The sequence below is a fragment of the Mustela nivalis genome, assembly GCF_964662115.1.
Source record: "Mustela nivalis genome assembly, chromosome: 7".
Taxonomy (NCBI): Eukaryota; Metazoa; Chordata; class Mammalia; order Carnivora; family Mustelidae; genus Mustela; species Mustela nivalis.
The window spans coordinates 87,468,299-87,488,059 of record NC_139026.1 but is presented as its reverse complement, the minus strand read 5'-3'; the positions used below and the strand labels follow the sequence as shown (position 1 = coordinate 87,488,059).

The 19,761-nt window shown below is 38.4% G+C and overlaps 1 protein-coding gene and 1 long non-coding RNA gene across 7 annotated transcripts in view; one reads left to right on the top strand and one right to left on the bottom strand.

Annotated features, from left to right (window-relative positions):
• Window positions 1-19,761, bottom strand: part of SPATS2 (spermatogenesis associated serine rich 2) — a 143,040-nt gene that overhangs the window by 16,142 nt on the left and 107,137 nt on the right. For both annotated transcript variants that reach the window (XM_082741196.1, XM_082741197.1), the window contains 5 exons: window positions 16,365-16,473; window positions 14,743-14,792; window positions 12,598-12,859; window positions 9,945-10,121; window positions 7,180-7,315 (listed from right to left, as the gene is read on the bottom strand). In XM_082741196.1, the coding sequence (XP_082597322.1) occupies window positions 7,180-7,315; window positions 9,945-10,121; window positions 12,598-12,859; window positions 14,743-14,792; window positions 16,365-16,473 (734 nt within the window). The remainder of the gene's footprint in view (window positions 1-7,179; window positions 7,316-9,944; window positions 10,122-12,597; window positions 12,860-14,742; window positions 14,793-16,364; window positions 16,474-19,761) is intronic.
• Window positions 1-19,761, top strand: part of LOC309869704 — a 102,889-nt gene that overhangs the window by 26,085 nt on the left and 57,043 nt on the right. The window contains exon 5 of one of the 5 annotated variants that reach the window (XR_014314329.1): window positions 15,946-16,354. The exons of 3 other annotated variants lie outside the window; for them this stretch is intronic. This is a non-coding gene — a long non-coding RNA (uncharacterized lncRNA). Of the gene's footprint in view, window positions 1-5,179; window positions 5,490-15,945; window positions 16,355-19,761 lie in introns of those variants that run through there. One more of the 5 variants, XR_014314330.1, reaches the window with a different exon arrangement.

Genomic DNA, 19,761 nt, shown 5'->3' with positions numbered 1-19,761 from the left:
ACATTTGCTGAAAACCTAGAACTTGTTTATTCTCACTCCACCAGCCAATCAAGGCAGAAACCTAAGCAAAGTCAAAGCAAACATCTTTATTTCTCCAAAGACACTTCCTTCTCATAAAAACAATCAAGAGAGTTTTTATTAGCAGAAAATCAATTATGTTTCATAGGTTTTGGAGAGCCCCATATTCCCAAGCACCATATGTGAGCTCAGAACGAAACAAAAAGCCCCAGTTAGGTAGCCAGGTCATCCCACTGGGTTGAATGAAAGAGGTTAAAATTAATTGAAAGAACTAGCTTACTAAATCAAATTTGGTGTGTTCCTCTTTGCCAGGAGTCCTTTACAAAGCAAGTAGACATGAGATTTCATATTTCAACAGTCTGAAGTGGCTTTTAAGAAGTCAGGATATGGGGCGCCTGGGTGGCTCAGTGGGTTAAAGCCTCTGCCTTTGGCTCAGGTCAAGATCTCAGGGTCCTGGGATGGAGCCCCACATCTGGCTCTCTGCTCAGCAGGGAGCCTGCTTCCTCCTCTCTCTCTGCCTACTTGTGATTTCTGTCAAATAAATAAATAAAATCTTAAAAAAAAAAAAAAAAGAAGTCAGGATGTGAATATAAGCTGTTTGTCTGTAACAGGATCTCAAAGGGTAATTTTTCTTCCTGCTCCTTTCCAGTGGTAAAAAGTATCTCAATTCTAAAGTAGTAAGTACAGACCATATAACTCGATGATACTCTACAATATATTTAGGAAAAAAGAACCAGTAGCAAACTAGATTAGTGACTACTAGTTTACTGTTCATGTTTCTGGTTGGTAAGGAAGAATGTTAGGGTGTTAAGCCATCTAGCTAGTAGCTGACTAAATCCTCATGTGAAACAGTATGGTTGTCGTTTTTTTTTTTAAATCCTCTCTCTCAAATTATGATAGCAATGTCTAAAGGGAGACAGGTATAGCCTAGGACAGCAAAGGCTGAAAAATAAAAGCAAACAGAGAAACCTGGTGAGACACAGAATAAGGAAGCAGGGTATAGTAGAAAAGTGTCACTTAGGGTGCCTGGGTGGCTCAGTGGTTGAGCCGCTGCCTTCGGCTCAGGTCATGATCTCAGGGTCCTGGGATCGAGTCCCGCATCGGGCTCTCTGCTCGGCAGGGAGCCTGCTTCCCTCTCTCTCTCTCTCTGCCTGCCTCTCCGTCTACTTGTGATTTCTCTCTGTCAAATAAATAAATAAATAAAATCTTAAAAAAAAAAAAAAAGTGTCACTTAATACCAAGTATGACTTCGGGCAGATTATATTTTTCTGTGCCCAACCTTTCTCATCTATAAAATGTGCATAATACTCCAAGTGATATTATTATACAGATTAGGGATATATGCATAAAAGCTTCTGACATACAATAACGGCTCAATAAATGGCAGCAGCAATTATTATTCTAATTTCTGTACTCATCTTGATTCCTTGGTTTCAGCAGAATATCTCCCCCCTTAGCAAAATGCTTTCATATTAACTTTGGTAGATCCCTATTCTTTCCAGATCCATTGTTCGAAATTCTTAAATGAACACACGTATACACTAGCATAGCGTAGGCAGTTATAGAGATGTGAATCAAAGATAACTTTAAGTGAAAAGAATGTTACAAAATTATGCTCACATGATTACAATTATTAAGATTATGTATACGTGTAAATGGGCAACACAAGGGAACACAGAAAATAAATTAATTATGTCTTAAGTTGGTAGAGTTATAGGACTTTTACTTCTATTTTTAAAAACTGTTATAATGATGGGATATACAGTAAACTAAGAAAGAATCACGGAAGGGGCGCCTGGGTGGCTCAGTGGGTTAAGCCTCTGCCTTTGGCTCAGGTCACGATCTCAAGGTCCTGGGGTCAAGCCCCGCATTGGGCTCTTTGTTCCGCAGGGAACCTGCTTCCCCCTCTCCCTCTGCCTGCCTCTCTGCCTACTTCTGATCTCTATCCGTCAAAAAAATAAGTAAGATCTTAAAAAAGAAAAAAAAAAGGAATCATGGAAGTTTAAAGAAAAAAAAGAAACACAAAATTCAGATTCCTTCATCAAATGCTCTCATTTTACCTTGGTCTCTGAATTCATCCCTTATTACTTTCAACTACTGCCCCCTGAGCTGTAGCTACAAGATAGTCTCTACATGTCCCTTCTGTGCCTCTGCTTAGATCAGGCTTCCTAAATGCAGTGTTCTAGTCCCTTCCTTTCTGCCAGTCTAAATCCTATCTGAGGGCGCCTGGGTGGCTCAGTAAGTTAAGCATCTGCCTTCAGCTCAGGTCATGATCCCAGGGTCCTGGGATTGAGCCCCACCCCACATCAGGCTGCCTGCTCAATGAGCAGTCTGCTTCTCCCTCTCCCTCTGCTCCCCCGACACGTACTCTCTCTCAAATAAATAAAATCTTAAAAAAAAACCCTATCTGTCATTCAAAGCTTGATAATGATTCACTTCCTTTTAGAAATCTTTTCTAATTAACCCTACTCCATAGTTACCTTTCCTTGAATCTTCATATTTTCCCCACAACTAGGATCCGAACTGAAGGATATGTGAATCACAAGTCATTCCATTTGGTGACTTAAGAAGAGTGATTTAGGACTTCTGAATTACAAAGTAATATTTGGATGGAATATTCTCATAGATTTATTTTATTTAACTGAAAAAATACTTAAAAAGGCTTTAACAGGCTCAGTCAAAATCTTGGTCTTCCTCATTCGAACCCTATTCCATAATGACGGAATTTCTTAGTCCCTAAGTTTCCTCTATCACATAGTCTTTATAAAAGCTGAGAAGGGCGGGCGCCTGGGTGGCTCAGCGGGTTAAAGCCTCTGCCTTTGGCTCAGGTCATGATCTCAAGGTCCTGGGATCGAGCCCCACATCGGGTTCTCTGCTCAGAGCCTGCTTCCTCCTCTGTCTCTGCCTGCCTCTCTGCCCACTTGGGATCTGTCTATCAAATAAATAAATAAAATCTTAAAAAAAAAAGCTGAGAAGGAAATAATATATGTGATAAGTATCAAGTCTCTAGCATTCTTCCCAAGCTTTAGTGAGAAGTGGACTATCAGTGGTAGATGGGATGATAATCACAGGTTACTGGGAGTCAGAATACAGAGATCCGAACACTGAGTCTGCAACTTATGATGTCAAGTTAGACAAACTGCTTAACCTAAGATTCAAATCCCTTATAAACAGCAGGTTGAATTTAAAATTTCTACTTTGCAGGATAGAAATCCAGATAAATAAATCATATATGACTGAATATGTTTGGTAAACTATAATTTTCATATGTGACTAGTTATTTTCACAGATGGTTAAAGAGTTAAAATTTTAAATTAAAGAACATCGAAAACCATGCAGGCCAAGTACTCGTAGAAATAAGCTACCAATGTACTAAACATGCAAAAACTGAAGAATAATTTAAACTTATGGAGTGGTATGGACATCTTTTTGGTAACACATTATTACATTAGCCCATTCCTTTATTTCTATGCTTTTTAGACATTTTTGAAAATGGTTTGGTTCATAAAATGATACCTAAGTTTCCACCATCTTAAATGGACTTTAGATTTAAGCATCTAAAAGCCTTAGGTAAGACTACTGGAAGATTAATATGAGAGGAGAAAGGAAGTTCAAATAAAAGCAAGTAATTTTTCTAAGATGAATGAGGAATCAGCTAGTCCCATCTTAAGCAAAAACTTACAATGACTTGAGGAGTTATAAAATTTTAAATTTCTTATGCATTTTCTCCTTTTAGATGAGTATGTTTTGATTTTTAATAAAATAGAAGTTTTCATTTAAAAGACAAGTTGAGTGGGTCTCCTGTTGGCATTTTCACCTACACATTATATGACAACTGTCCAAAAGAATTTATCCACTTTAGCTTCATGTTCCATTCCATATCCTATTCCTAAATAGCCATAAACTTAAGTCAACTATCAGCTCCAACAATGTAAGTCAGACATATTTTATGAATGAACAAGAAAAGTAAACTTGAGTCTAGAGATGATTTTAAGTTTTACATACTAGAAAGCCTCTGACTTTACCTTCCTACAGGTATGTGTCAGCTTTCATTTGGCCCCAAAATGAAAGCAGTTATCTATATAATTCCCTCAGTGTCCCTTCAGGGGTAATGTAATCTTACTGTTGCAAATTTGCTAAAATACTTTGCTTTTCTTTTATACTATAACCAACACACAAAAAAATGACTCTTCCTAAGTGACATTAACTCCAAGCTCTGGTTTGGTGCCAAATGGAGTTAGCTCACCTGCCAATTATGTCTTGAAGTCATAACTACAAGGGGCACTGAAATAAGGTAGTACTATAAAACCCAATCAGCCAGAGAGAAGGGCACCAGCAGGAAAGGGCAGATAAATCTCTTTCCTCAAGTTAAATTGACCTGGTTGCCACGTCTGCTAATCAATCCTAAATACACAGTTCCCAGGCAGGAAACCATTTCATTTGTCACTTATTGAAGGAGGCTCCCCCTGGCTGGGTTCCAAGTCAACAGGAACTCACAAATCTCTCTCCCGGAACTGTGTTTCCTGGTTCAGGCTGTTCCTGAATAGAATCAGATCCTGTGGCTAAGCAATCAGTAAGCTAACAATCATGGAGACCAGAATCTTATCAAGGCAAAGTTGTGATGACCTACTCTTAGTTCTTTATTCATTTCAAAATGAGTCAATAAAATCCGATATGATAATAATCCAGGGCAAAGGACATGATGCTTCCTCCCAGAAGGATCAGAAAGAGTAGAAACCAATTACCTAGAAATATTTCCAGAAGAAGTTAGAGCTAAATTTAAGTTTGAGAGAACTGGTTAGATTGAGAGAAGTATGAAGATATAGAAGAACATATTAGGATAGAAAAGTGGCATTAACAATTATACGGAAGAGGAAATGTGAATGTTAAGTCTTGAGACAAGTAATTTGGCTGAAATAAACATGTACGTAAAAAGAAAAACAGAAGATATGGCATTAAGTTTCTAGCTATAAAGCCTGAAAGGGAAAACTCAGGATTCGGGACAAAGGATGGGTAGACTAGCAGATGAATTATCTATCTTGAAGGACTTTATGATGATTTATTTAGTGGACCATTCTACATTTTTCATATGATAAAAGTAGGTGTCAGCAACTTTACGGAGGCTTATCTTCATTAATTCACCCCCTCTTCAATCCCACAGGAGGACTGAGGCTAGCTCCACTCCACCTATCTCTTGTTTCCTGTGGCACGAAACTAAGTTTATGAACAGAGACATGGCTGACTACTACCACAGAAAAAGAAAAAATGGAGGGTTGGGAGGAAGAGGGGGGTAGGTTCTCTGTACTCACGAACCCTTCCTCTCACATTTCAGATCTAGGTGGGTTTTACAAAGCAGCAGAGCAGACAGTCTTAAAACTCCAAACATCAACCTAGCTGCTTGTCTTTCCACTGCTTTACTGAATTTGGTCCTCAGGGCTTTTCTATTTTCTCTTTCTTTCTTTCTTTCTTTCTTTCTTTCTTTCTTTCTTTCTTTCTTTCTTTTAAGAGATTTCACTTAACCTATTTGACAGAGAGAGAAATCACAAGTAGGCAGAGAGAGGAGGAAGCAGGCTCCCCACTGAGCAGAGAGCCCGACGTGGGACTTGATCCCAGGACCCTGAGATCACGATCTGAGCCAAAGGCAGAGGTTCAACTTACTGAGCCATGCAGGCATCCCAGGGCTTTTCTATTTTCAAAAAAGTTCCTTATAAAATACAAATACTGGGAAGGAGTTAGGGTTTCAGTATTAGTTAACACCTTACTATATGATAGTTAAAACAGCTTCAGTATTCAAAAACATTAGAATACACTTCTACCCCTCAAAGATTCTATACGCAAATACACTTGGGAAACGGCACGATATATAGCTTCCTCTTGTAGATTTGCAGTGCACATCAGCATTGGAAAAGCACTGAAGAAGTCCATTAGTCAGGGGCGCCTGGGTGGCTCAGTGGGTTAAGCCTCTACCTTCAGCTCAGGTCATGATCTCAGGGTCCTGGAATCAAGCCCCACATCAGGTTCTCAGGGGGGGAGCCTGCTTCCCACCCCCCACCCCCGCCTGCCTCTCTGCCTACTTGTGGTCTCTGTCTGTCAAATAAATAAATAAAATCTTAAAAAGAAAGAAAGAAAGAAAGGGGCGCCTGGGTGGCTCAGTGGGTTAAAGCCTCTGCCTTTGGCTCAGGTCATGATCCCAGGGGACTGGGATGGAGCCCCGCATCAGGCTTTCTGCTCAGCAGGGGCCCTGCTTCCTTCTCTTCCTCTCCTTCTGCTTACCTCTCTGCCTATCAAATGAATAAAATTAAAAAAACAAACAAACAAACAAACAAACAAACAAACAAAAAAAGTCCAGAGTCAAATGTTTTAAAAAGTACTTTAAAATCTCTTTAGCTACCAAACCCTATTTCCCCTACAAAAGCATATTAATATATTTTAAGATATGACTATTTTTTAGAACACAGCTTGAAAAGCACAAAATTAAAACAAGTCAATGACTAGTAATAAGGCACGGAAGAGACAATTTGGACAGGCTGCATTAGGAAGGATGACAGGAGGAAGGAAAGCAAAAACAGATCTTCTCTACTTTGTAACTTTGTTCAAAAACATCATGTCATTGGGGCGCCTCGGTGGCTCAGTGGGTTAGGCCTCTGCCTTCAGCTCAGGTTATGATCTCAGAGTCCTGGGATTGAGCCCCGCATCAGGCTCTCTATTCAGTGGGGAGCCTGCTTCCCTCTCTCTCTGCCTGCCTCTCTGCCTACTTGTGATCTCTCTGTTGTATAAATGAGTAAAATCTTTAAAAACCCAAAACCAAAAAACAAATAAACAAACAAGAAAAAACATCATGCCATTTGTTGCAGGTTCCTGCAACAAGAGACAGACCCTAAAGTTAGGACACATGATCTATTCTATAACTATTTGTCCCTTTCTGAACACTATCAACCTCAGGTCCATTCCTAGAACATGAGTTCTCTGTACCACCCATTCTCGCACTGTGACCCAAAGGAGCTGAATGAAGCCCAAAGCTAAATATACCACAGGACTTCTAAGTTCCTCCCTACTATCTAGAACAGTTAAGAGTCAGGAATTAAAGAACCTGGCGAGTGGCTGAGCATCTTCATAAGTGACCTTTTTTGTGCCATTGTGATCAAAGGCAACTTAACTTACCAGCTCTGCAACTCGGCAAAAGCTTGTTTCATTTTCTTAATGGAAGCATCCATTTCTTCTTTAACTACAACTCGATACCGTGCAAGAGATACTGTGCAGCGCTGGAGGTCTTTCACAGATTTTTCAATATTGGAACCTTGGGGAAAAAACCCCCAAGAATTAATACAAAAAAGGAGCACAGGTAACTTGAAAGATGAATATGGACACCCATGCATGTAACATAGCAAATGTCGGTGGACTAAGAATATTCCCTAAGGGGCCACACTCCTCGACAAAAAAATTGATGTTTTCATAGATTAAAAACAAAAAACCAAAAAAAAAAGACCAAAACAGTATCCTGGCCAAGATGGAGTAATAGGAGTTGGGTTTATCCTCCTGTCTTAAACAACTAAACATATACACACAGTAAAAAACATATGAAACTTGGTTCTCATAAAACAGACATTAGGAAGTACTTTTTCCCTGAGAAAACAGAAACGTGAGGACTCTGGTTGCCCCAGCTTACTGCCACAAGAGTTTCCAGGCTGCAGCGCAAGGAGGAGAAATCCTAATACTGAATTGAGGGGGGAGAGTGGAGAACTGGGGAGGCCAAGGTGGGGAGAATTTCTAAGGGCAGAATACTGGGGAGGAGAAAGGTACACAAAGATGAGAAAACTGTAGAGATCTACAGAGGATTCTGAATGCATCAGTGTGAGAAAACTACTGAGACAGGAAAAAGAACCAAAGGAAAGGAATAGGTAGAACAATCCCCAGACCTTGCCCAGATCACAAATAGTTCTTGTTTACACCCACCAGAATGGGGGACCAGTCGAGCACTTGGAAGGCTACTGCCTTTGTAATGAGGAAAAATTATCTCTAAAGGCTACTCTAGTTCTACCTAACAAAGCTTAAAAGCAAGCCTCAGACTGTTACCAAATAATAGTCTCAAAACAAATCATAAGAATAATTAAATAGGGCTCCTGGCTGGCTCTGCCTGCTAAACGTCTGACTTCGGTTCAGGTCATGATCCCAGGGTCCTGGGATGGAGCCTGAAGTCCGGCTCCCTGCTCAGTGGGGAACGTGCTTCTCCTTCTCTCTTTGCCTCCTCCCCCTACTTGTGCTCTCTCTCTTAAATAAATAAAATCTTAAAAAAAAAAAAAAAGAATACTTAGATAAAACACAAAAATATCTAGCAATCAAAAAGAAAAATTCACATGTCTGGCATCCAAGAAAAGGTTACTAGGCATACAAAGAGGGGGACAAATATGACCCAGAGCGAAGAGAAAAATCAAAGAACAGAAGCATATGCAGAGATGTCACAGATATAGAATCAAGTAAATATGGACATCGAAACAGCTAATGTAATCAGATACCATACAGTGGAGAAGATAGAGGAAAACATAAACATGTTAAGGAGAGACACGGATGATACTTTAAAAAACCCCAATTTGAATCTTTAGAGATGAAGAAAAGACAATGTCCAAGATGAAAAATACACTGGATGGAACTAACAGCAGATTAGAAACTGTTAAAAAAAAAAAAAGATTAATGGATTTGAAGATAGCAACTTCAAAAACTATCCAAAATGAAATCAAACAAAGTAAGAAAAAACGCTAAAAAAAATTTGTATTTGAATATGTACCAAAGTTTCAAAACTAAGTGACAGGACTCAGTAGAATATAATTCACCATGTAGACACTGTAGAATTAATAAAATTCTCTCTGTGTAGTACAATTTGAAACATTATATGTAGATAAGCCGACTTTGTAGATAAAGATGAAATATATTTACCTACTCAACACATTCCAACCAGTTTCTAAGAGTTCTACTGACCTTTCTACATTCACCAATGTCAAAGTTATGTGTATAATTGATAGGTGGAATCATGGATCTAAGTTTTTAATGTGCCAAGATACAGATTTTCCATTTTGTATTTAAATTCCTCTTGATTTCTTTCCAAATCTACTTAAAAGCTTTCAAGCCTCATCCTTTTCTTTTTGTTTGACTGAATACTTTTTGATGTGCTTTTTCTGCACCAAGCTGAAGGTTATACTAGATTCAAAAAGAAAGCTTCACTAATTAAATTTAGCTCATGTGGAATAAATAATTCAATGAACAGCTACAGGTTACAAGTGTCTTTTACATTTCTGTTTCTTTGTGGAGTAGACCACCTTCCTTGCTTAGATGTGTGACACTCAGAGAGGCTGTCATCTCTACCTGTTTAATTAACTGCCTGATTATTTAAATGATTATTACAGTTAAAAAAAGAAAAAAAGCAAAGAGCTACCACCAGTCAATGCTGAGTACTTACTTAAGAGAAAATGATCTTGTTTAAAGCTTGAGTCTGACAGATATTACCAAGAGTGCGAAGTTGTGAAGAGAAATGAAAATATATTTTTAAAATGTCATATCAGAGATGGCAGAGCTTTTTACTGTTAAGTCAACCAGGAGATAAAAAAGAAGGAAACAGTACAAAAATGCTGCAGTAAAGCAAATAAACAAGTTAATGTTACCAGAAAAGTCATTCCTGACCAGTAGAGTTTGACTTTCATTCACTAAAAGGATCCCCATCATTGTAACAAGACTGCACAACATCTAAAATACTATCAAACTCCAACTGTGCACACAGAGTTAGACAGGGGTAGTTACTGCCTAAAAAACAGAAAACGTATTACCTGCTACCATTTTGAGACCTTATCTGTGGGAAGAAGGAGATGATCTGCCCTCACTAGCCAAAACTAGATTTTTTTGTTTTGTTTTTTCTCAAAGGTAGGCTTCTGATTTACCTAGCTTTTTGTTGGTGGAGGAGAGCGGAACATCTTCCATCCCCAGATTTGCAAACTGAGGTGTTGTGGTTAGTCGTGAAAGAGTTCTGGCAGCATTCTTATTTTGAGAATTCTGGGTAGACTGCATAGCCAAAGACTTGGGCTCAAAATCAGAGATGCCATTCTCCAGCATGGACCCTGTCAAAGAAAGAGGCCAGTAGTTTAGAGTAAAATTTAGGGGTATATCAATCAAGCAGTCTTAAGTATAAACAAACAAGAAAGGTAAAAATGTTCCAGGCAGAACTATGCCTCTTAAAGGCCGTGAATGAAAACGACTGACAAAATAGAACAAAGAGCAGAAGCAGTTGGAGCGTCTGGCTCAGCCCTAAGCTGTGTCCTGAATGAAGACAAGTCTGTGTTAACCCATTGCGAGATAAGCTAGCTTGTTCCCTGTATCTTGGTAGCTCTGGGCACAAGGAAGTGCAGAGAGTCAATAGCACTAATAATTTCTGATAGCTTCTGTAAGTTATGTTAAGGAAAAAAGAGTTTTACACTGTTCCAGGGAACAAAGAATTTTAAAAGTTTTAGGAATAGGACAAAGAGGAAATAAGAGAAGAGCCAGCTCAGGAAAAAAAAAAGGAAGCCACTGACTGTTTTTGCTTTGTTTGACGTCAGCATAGGTGCTATATCTTTCTCTAAGTCTCTGTGCGTGAGCAAACTCCTCAATAAAAGAACATCAAAGAAGTACAGGATAATTCTTAAATCGTCATTACATTAATAAGGTTAGCAGCAACAGAGCAAGGGGAAATGGATTAACAAACAAGTAATTAAAAAACCAATTTTAAAAGAGATTTTCTTGGGCACTTGGGTGGCGCAGTTAGTTAAGCATCTGGCTCTAGGTTTCGGCTCAGAGCCTGATATCAGGGTGAGGAGCTTGAGCCCCATGTTGGGCTCCACGCGCAGCACAGAGTCTGCTTAGCTGTCTCTTTCCCGCTCCCTCTGCCCCTCTTCTAAGTGTGCATTCCCTCTCTCTCTCAAATAAATAAATCTTTAAAAAAAAATTTAAAAAGATATTCCCAATATCTTCCCAATATTCATCAAAATGGTTAATAAAATATGTGCAAGATATGTGAATTTACAATACTAATCTTAAATCTTTACTAGAAAACAAATGTGGGGCTATAAAAGCCGACAGTCTACTTTTCATGAAAGCCATTGGATTACAGTTATTATTATATATTCCTCACTGTGTTGTCTTAGAATAACACCACTGACATCAACTCATCATTTTCTTAGTAACTACACAATTAAAAAAAATCAAGGTCACCTTTTGTAATCTCTAATTACTAAGGGATTATTATATTGGAAGTCTTCCACAAGACTGACTTAAACTGGGGGCACCTGGGTGGCTCAGTGGGTTAAGCCTCTGCCTTCGGCTCAGGTCATGATCCCAGGGTCCTGGGATCGAGCCCCACATCGGGCTTTCTGCTCTGCAGGGAGCCTGCTTCCTCCTCTCTCTCTGCCTGCCTCTCTGCCTACTTGTGATCTGTCAGATAAATTAAAAAAAAAAAAAAAAAAAAAAAAAAAAAAAAGACTGACTTAAACTGGGCACCTGGGTGGTAGCTCAGTTGGTTAAGCGACTGCCTTTGGCTCAGGTCATGATCCTGGAATCCCGGGATCAAGTCCAGCATCAGGTCCCCTGCTTGGCAGGAAGTCTGCTTCTCCCTCTGACCTTTCCCCCTCTCATGCTTTCTCTCTCTTCCAGATGGACGAATAAAATCTTAAAAAAAAAAAAAAAAAGGCGGGGGGGTGGCGCATGGGTGGCTCAGTGGGTTGGAGCCTCTGCCTTTGGCTCAGGTCATGGTCCCAGGGTCCTAGGATCGAGCCCAGCATCGGGCTCTCTGCTCAGCAGGGAGCCTGCTTCCCTTTCTCTCTCTCTGCCTGTCTCTCTGCCTACTTGTGATCTCTGTCTGTCAAATAAATAAAATAGAAGTCTTAAAAAAAAAAAGACTGACTTAAACTAAAATTAAAATACGAGACAATGGAATAAAAATTGTATTTTTCTTTGCCTTTGATAATTACAGTTGACCCTTAAACAATGTGGGCATTGAGGTACTAACCCCCACCATTCCCTGCAGTTGAAAATCTTTAAAACTTCAACTTTCTCAAAACTTAATGGACTACTGATGTTGACCAGAAGCCTTACCAATAACATAAACAGTTGATAAACACATATTTTATGCTTTATATGTATTATATCCTGTATTCTTAAAATAAAGTAAGCTAGAGAAAAGAAGATGTTATTAAGAAAATCATTAGGGCACATACTACATGGAGCACTGGGTGTGGTGCAAAAACAATGAATTCTGGTACACCGAAAAGAAATTTAAAAAATTAAAAATTTTTTAAAAAAAGGAAAAATCATTAGGAAGAGAAAATATATTTACAGTACTGTATTGTATTTTTTTGAAAAAAAAATCCACATATAAGTGAACTCACACACCCATGTTGTTCAACAATCAGCTGTACAAAATGTGACTCTTTCATATAAAAGGCAACAAAAACTAAATAGTAAAAAGCTAAAATTGAATGTAATTTGACTGCTTTCTCAACCAGGAAGCCCTTGTATTTTTCAACAGAATGTAACTTTTCAAAGACCTGTTAATAAACTCACCTGTTCTATCCAGCATATCTGGTGTGGCAGACTCAGGATCTTCCAATTCTCTGGCATCTATTGAAAGTATCTCCATACCCTCACTGAGAGAGTCCACAGACTCAGTATCATTGATGGCACCGTTGACATGGTAACCATTAATACCACCTTTCTCTGAAGAAGCCACAGACTGTTCCTCTTGAATGGAAACCGATTTACTGGAATCTGGGATACTGTTACTTGGTTCTGCTGAAGGCTTGGGTTTGCTTTTCTTCTTTTTGTTCTAATGATTATTAAAAATTTGGAAAAAAGAAAAGAAAAAGAAGACACCCCCCCCAACAATCCAGAGTGGTAACTCTAGTTACCAAAGATAGCCAATGTTACCAAATTCTCATATGCTCTTCCAGAAACTGAACATATTTTTGTCTATCTTGAGCTACTGACTAAAATAACTATGTAAAATGCCTTGGATGAACTCAAACACATAAATATAAAAAATTTATGTATGGTAAAACCTACCATAAGTAAAATCAAAACATAAATTTAAAAATGTGAAGTCCATGTCCAATGTATATACAAAACATTAAATGTACACAGAGGTCTAACAAAAACCAAAGAAAACAATAACCCAATAGAAAAAACTGGTATAGGACAGAAACTTACGTAATGAAGTGGAACCTCAGTCTAATAAGAGACAGAAATTAAAACTGCACTGGAGAGGACTCTGGGAAGATGACAGAGGAGGAAGCACCAGTGATCTGTCTTGTTAGACAACAATTATACGGTAGAATCTGTCTGATATAACTATTTTGGAACTCTGGAGTCTATTGAAGGCTTGCAATTTGCAGGTGAAGACCTGGACAGTAAATTGTGGTTAATTTCAGTTAGTGTCGGCTCCTACTATAGAAGCAGTTCCCCTAGGGGACAGGCAGCTGTGCACCTGTTCTTGGAGCAGCTTGCACAAATTATGGGAGCCAGGGTAGACAAAGAGAACCCTGTCCTCCAAATACTGGGGATCTGTGCTCTAATCACTGATTGCTGCTTTTGATCACAGAAGTGCAGACAAAGAGGCAGGCATCATTGCTGTCGCACCTCCTCCCATTGTTCCAAGCCCCACCCTCTTTGGCTGAGTGACTTCCAGGGCAATAGAAAGAGCAGTGCCCCAGGAAACTAACAATAACAAAAAATAAGCAAACCCTGAGGAAGGGGGAGAATCTGATTTCCAAAGTTACCACACTGTTAGATTCAAAGGTCCAGTTTTCAAAAAAAAATCCCAAGGCACAAAAACCACACAAAAAACAAGTATGGTCTATTTAAAGGAAAAACCAAAACCAAAACCAAAAAACAATCAACAGAAACTGCCCCCTGAAAAAGATCTCTTGGCAGATACTTTAAAGACTAAAATAACTGTCTTCCTCTTAACTATAGAGAACAAACTGCTGGTCACCAGCAGGGAGGGGGGAGGGGGATGGGTGAAATGGGTGATGTGGATGAAGGAGGGCCCTTGTGATGAGCATGAGTGTTGTATGGAGTGTTGCATCACTATATGTACACCTGAAAATAATATTACACTGCATGTTAACTAACTGGAATTTAAATAAAAACTTAAAATAAAAATGAAATAATTCTCTTAAAGTTGCTAAAAAAAACTATAAGATGTAGAGAAAAATCAAGAAAACAAAGTATGAACAAAATGAAGAATCAATAAAGAGATAGGAAACCTAAAAGAAATTAATGAAGAAATACTGGAGCTGAAAAGTAGAGTAACTGAAATCTTAAAATTCACTAAAAAGAGTCAAAGGCAGATTTCAGCAGACACAAGAAAAAAAACCGGTGAACCTGAAAATGGGAGAATGGAAATTGTTGAGTCTGAGGAACAGAAAGAAAAAATACTGAAGAAAAGTGAACAGAGGGACGCCTGGCTGGCTCAGTCTTCAGAGCATGTGACTCTATCTCAGGGTCATGAGTTCAAGCCTTAAATCATGTGGAAGAGACTGTGTGGTACTCTACATACACAACTGTGTTTCAGTGTCACCCAAGACTTTTTAAACCAGAGGAAGTGAAGTTGCATATGTAAATCTTTTCTTTCAAATATTTTTGCAGGGCCTAAATTTTTTTAATAATACAAGTGCCAATATTAAGGTCTTAAATTTAATTCATTTTTACCTTTTTCTTGCCTGTTACTGTCCATTCTTTGAGTACTTCACTGGCACTACCTGTAAAAGAAACCAATTAACAGATTTTTCTCTCCTACCACATGCCTGGTCAACCAGGAATTAGTGTCCCTGCATTTTGTAATTGCTGGACAATTTCCAAAGTTCCTAATAGGGAAAGGTTAAGGTTCAAGTCTCTGAGCTAATGTAGTAAGACTATCACATTATACTTATGTAATATCTCTTCATTTAGATCCCCCTTCTCCACGTAATTTCCTTAGTAAGTTCTTCTAAGAAGGTAGTAATGTAGCCTGAACATTTTGAAGATACTTTTATTTATAAAGTGTAGACCAAACACAAAGATAACTGGTTTTAGCCCAAATATGCTATGCCCTCCCCTCTAGAAGATCATGTACCACCTTGGCTATGTTGTTTTATTTTAGTTTTACTATTATCTTTTATTTATTAAGATTTTATTTATTTATTTGACGGAAAGAGACACAGCGAGAGAGGGAACACAAATAGGAGGAGTGGGAGAGGGAGAAGCAGGTTTCCCGCTGAGCAGAAAGCCTGGTGGGGCTCCATCCCAGGACCCTGGGACCACGACCCAAGCTCAAGGCAGATGCCTAAAGACTGAGCCACCCAGGCACACCAAGGCTATGTTGTTTTAGACAGAGCTATACACCACCCTAGACCCAAATACCAACAATATAATGAAAACAGATGATGATAAAGAAAAACCTTACTGTATTTGGGTCTGTTTCTTATACACTGAAAAATCCAGAAGAATATAAACGGGAAGACCTAACTTGGCCCTGCTGTTCAATGAAGCAATAGTTGCAGGCCAAGTTTTTCTCAAACAAGTCATGTAGAAAGTTTATAAAACACTCGTCAACTCTGTAAACTGAAAGCTGAGCTAAACACACCATTCTTCTGTATGTTCGATAAGGAAACTGGGGCTCCTGGGTGGCTCAGTCGGTTAAGCACCTGCCTTCGGCTCAGGTCGACATCCCAGGGTGCTGGGACTGAGCCCCGCGTCAGGCTCTCTGCTGGTCAGGAGCCTGCTTCTCCCTCTCCCTGCCCCTCCCCTGCTACTTATACTCTCTCTGTCAAATAAATAAATAAAATCTTGAACACACACACACACACACACACACACACACACACACCTCTTCAGATAAGAAAACTGAAACCCTTATATTTGAATCACTTGCAGGAACCAAACTAAACAGTCTAGAAACCTGGAAGAGAATGTCGAATCCCTGAATTTTTCATCTGTCGCTGGACTGCTGAGTCACTGGTTTGTCACTAGGAGTTTCTTAAATTCGTATTCAACCCAGTTCCAGTCAAGTCTCTTATACCACTAGCCACACAATTTGTTCTTAAAATTAACAGAAAACATTTTGAGTAAAATGAGCTTTCTTAGCTTGTGTCCTATTCTAAGATATCATACAGCTTATGAATGAATTACTTCTAGGGCTGAAAGAGGTATCTTCAAGAGGTATCTTTAAATATTATCGTGGGGTCTGCTGTATCAACTATGAAACACCAGACTGCCGAATGAATGTTACAGAAGTCTGAAGCAACTTCTATTTGAACAAATATAAACTGAGTTAAAAACTGAACAAGGATTACCTTCCATGAACGCTTGCACTGTTTTGTCCACACAATTATCAAAGTGCTGCAAAACCAGGATGATTTCATTATTGCTCTTATTGGGAACTATTGCACGCACTGCATTTATCTGGAAAAGACAACAGGATCATTTAATTCTAGCATCAGTTCATCAGTTGGCAACTGACGCCTATTACAGAGAGTAATGGAAAAAATGGTATGTATTGCTCTTTAATGTCAGTGAGAGTACATACAACCATCTCACTGGAAATGACTAATAGATGAGTGATAACAGCTATAAGAAGTTAATCTCAAAACTCAGAAAAGAAGAACATTTCTAGAAATAGAAGATATGTGCTAGATTTTATTTCAAGAAAGGGTGGTTTAATTGGATACCAGGTATTAACTTAGCATCAATATTTCCTCATCTTAGCCTACCACGGAGAAAGGTAGAAAGCTGAATGTAAGTAACAACTTACATTTTTCAGTAGTATTTTTAAAAAAAAATTACTTCAAAAAAGAATTTTTTTACTTCATAACACTGCATTGTATAGTAACACTATAATTTATTATAAACTGTTTCAGGCATACAAAATATAATGAACACTCACTACATGACAGTTTGTTTAATACAGTAAAGCAGATGGGCATTGAAGTCCCCATGAAGTCCCACATAAAACTTATCCCCCTCCTCTTCACAGAGATCTCTGCCTTGAATTTGGTATTATCTTGATACAGGTTTTTGCACTATTATGATGTATATATCCATAGGTAATATATACTATCGTTTTGCCTGACATAAATATATCGTACATTTCTATCTTCAATTTGCTTTTTTCACATAACATTTTTTTTAGATTGTTTTGTGTGTAGATAAATGCATTTCTTATTTAACTGCTACATAACATTTCTGTTGTATGAATATAGCCAGTTTATTCATTCTCCTGTTGATGGCCACTTACATTGTTTCCAATGTTTGGCTATTATGAAAAAATGCTGGAATGAACATTCCTTTGCTTATTTGCTGCTGAATCTTCAGTGCTTTTAACAATGTTTATCACATTGTAAGCAATTAAAGAAGAAAAAAAATCACATCGGTGAAGAGTGCGAGAATGTCTCTATTGTGTATAATCACTAGAATTCTTGATTAGGGCATCTACAGATTCGTTATATAACACCAAGTTGTTCTCTAAAATAGATATGCCAAGGAGCGCCTGGATGGCTCAGTTGGTTGAGTTGGAGGACTCCTGATTTCAGCTGGGGCTATGGTCTCAGGTCATGGGATCTAGCCCCTCCCAGTAGGCTTCTTGCTCAGTGGGGAGACTGCTGGAGGTTCTCTTTCTCCCTCTCACTATATCCTTCCAACTGTTTGTGCATGCTCTCTCTAAAACAAAATAAATCTTTAAAAAATTTTTTTAAATAAAATAAAAAAGAAATGCCAATTTTGTTGATTTATTCCTAAGGCTTTCTTTTTAACTCAAGTATAATTAACATACAGTGTTGTATTAGTTACAATATAATGATTCAACAATTCTATACATTTCTTTATTTTTTAAGATTTTATTTATTTATTTGTTGGCAGAGATCACAAGTAAGCAGAGAGGCAGGCAGAGAGGAGTGGGCGGGGTGGGGGAGGAAGCAGGCTCCATGCCTAGCAGAGAGCTAGGTCCCAGCACCCTTGGATCATGACCTGAGCTGAAGGCAAAGGCTTTAACCCACTGAGCCACCCAGGCGCCCCTCTATACATTTCTTAGTGCTCATCAAGATAAGTGTACTCTTAATACCTTTTATCTATTTCACCCATTCTCTCCCCCTGCCACCTCTGTTCTGGGAGCTTTGAGAATAACTGCATATTTTTTTCATTTTTGTGTATCAATTTTATTTATTTATTTATTTATTTATTTATTTATTTAAGAGAGACACAGTAAGAGAGGGAACACAAGCAGGGGGAGTTGGAGAGGGAGAAGCAGGTTTCCTGCTGAGCAGGGAGCCTGATGTGGGGCTCAATCCCAGGACCCTGGGATCATGACCTAAGCCAAAGGCAGGCGCTTAAAGACTGAGCCACCCAGGCACCCTTGTATATCAATTTAATATCCAGCAACTTTGATGAATTCTTGTAATGGCTCTTTTTGGTTGGGAATAGTACTTAGAAACAAGATCTAAGAGCTGGGTATGTCCATTGTTACTGGGGAGTCATTATTTCTAGGTTTTTTTCAGAGGACAGAACTAGGAGATGTTGTTTTTTACAACAAGAGTTCATAATAACATCTTCAATTCAAATATGAGTTCATAAAAACATCTTCAATGCAAATATAACATTAAAGGGCTTTTTCTTACATAATTTTTTCTTATATAATTTTATATATGCATCTCTTTTCTATCCACTAAATGTTTTTACTCATTTGCTTTATTCTATAATATTCAAAAAATATTACTAATAAACTACAACATAATATTACTAATGCTAAAACACTGAATACAATTAAAGATCTGCAATTCTTTTTGTCTTTTAAAATATCCCTCTAAATACATACAGATGAATACTGTGTTCACAAGTCAGTTGGAAGATTTGTTCTAGTTCACCCTTTCCCTGAAGGTGAAATATTTTTAGGATCTCAACTTTATATAAGACCTTAGCCCCAAATCCTAACCCAGGACAACCCTTGGGCTTCAGGGCCCTGTGTGGTAAAATCCAATTTTTACTGAGTTTGCCAACAGTGGCCTAAAGGACAAGGCACTGGCCTCCTATTGAGACTGGCAAAACACATCAGAGTTACCTAGCTCAGGCTTACCACTCTGGTTTTTAGTGTCCTCTATATCTTTGGTCCCTAGGGATATCCTTTATTTTTTGTGTTATGGTATACATTTTAAATGATGAACGTTATTTTTCATTCTGCATTTCTAGGTATTTTATAATAGGAATGTTTCTAGGTTCTTTAGTCAGCCATACTGCTTAAAAAGGAAGTACTTTTATATATGAAGAGAAATAAAGTATCTTGTCTAATTAATAATCAGAGTCTGCACTAGAACCTAAGTCTTCTTTAGTATAATTGCTTTTATATCATTCTACCCTTTTTTTGTTTCAGGCTTACCTGAACAATGATAAGGTTTAAAACCACACAAAGTAGGAAGGTATATAACGTATAATCCAAAGAGCGCTAATATACATTTTTAAAAAGATTTTATTTATTTATTTGCCAGAGAGAGAGAGAGAGAGAGCGAGAACAGGCAGGCAGGGTGGCAGCAGAGACAGAGAGAGAAGCAGGCTCCCTGCCGAGCAAGGAGCCCAGTGTGGAACTGGATCCCAGGATGCTGGGATCATGACCTGAGCAGAAGGCAGCCGCTTAACCAACTGAGCCACACAGGTGTCCCTGTAATATACATTTTTGAGACGAGCAAAAAACTTAGTACTGATCAC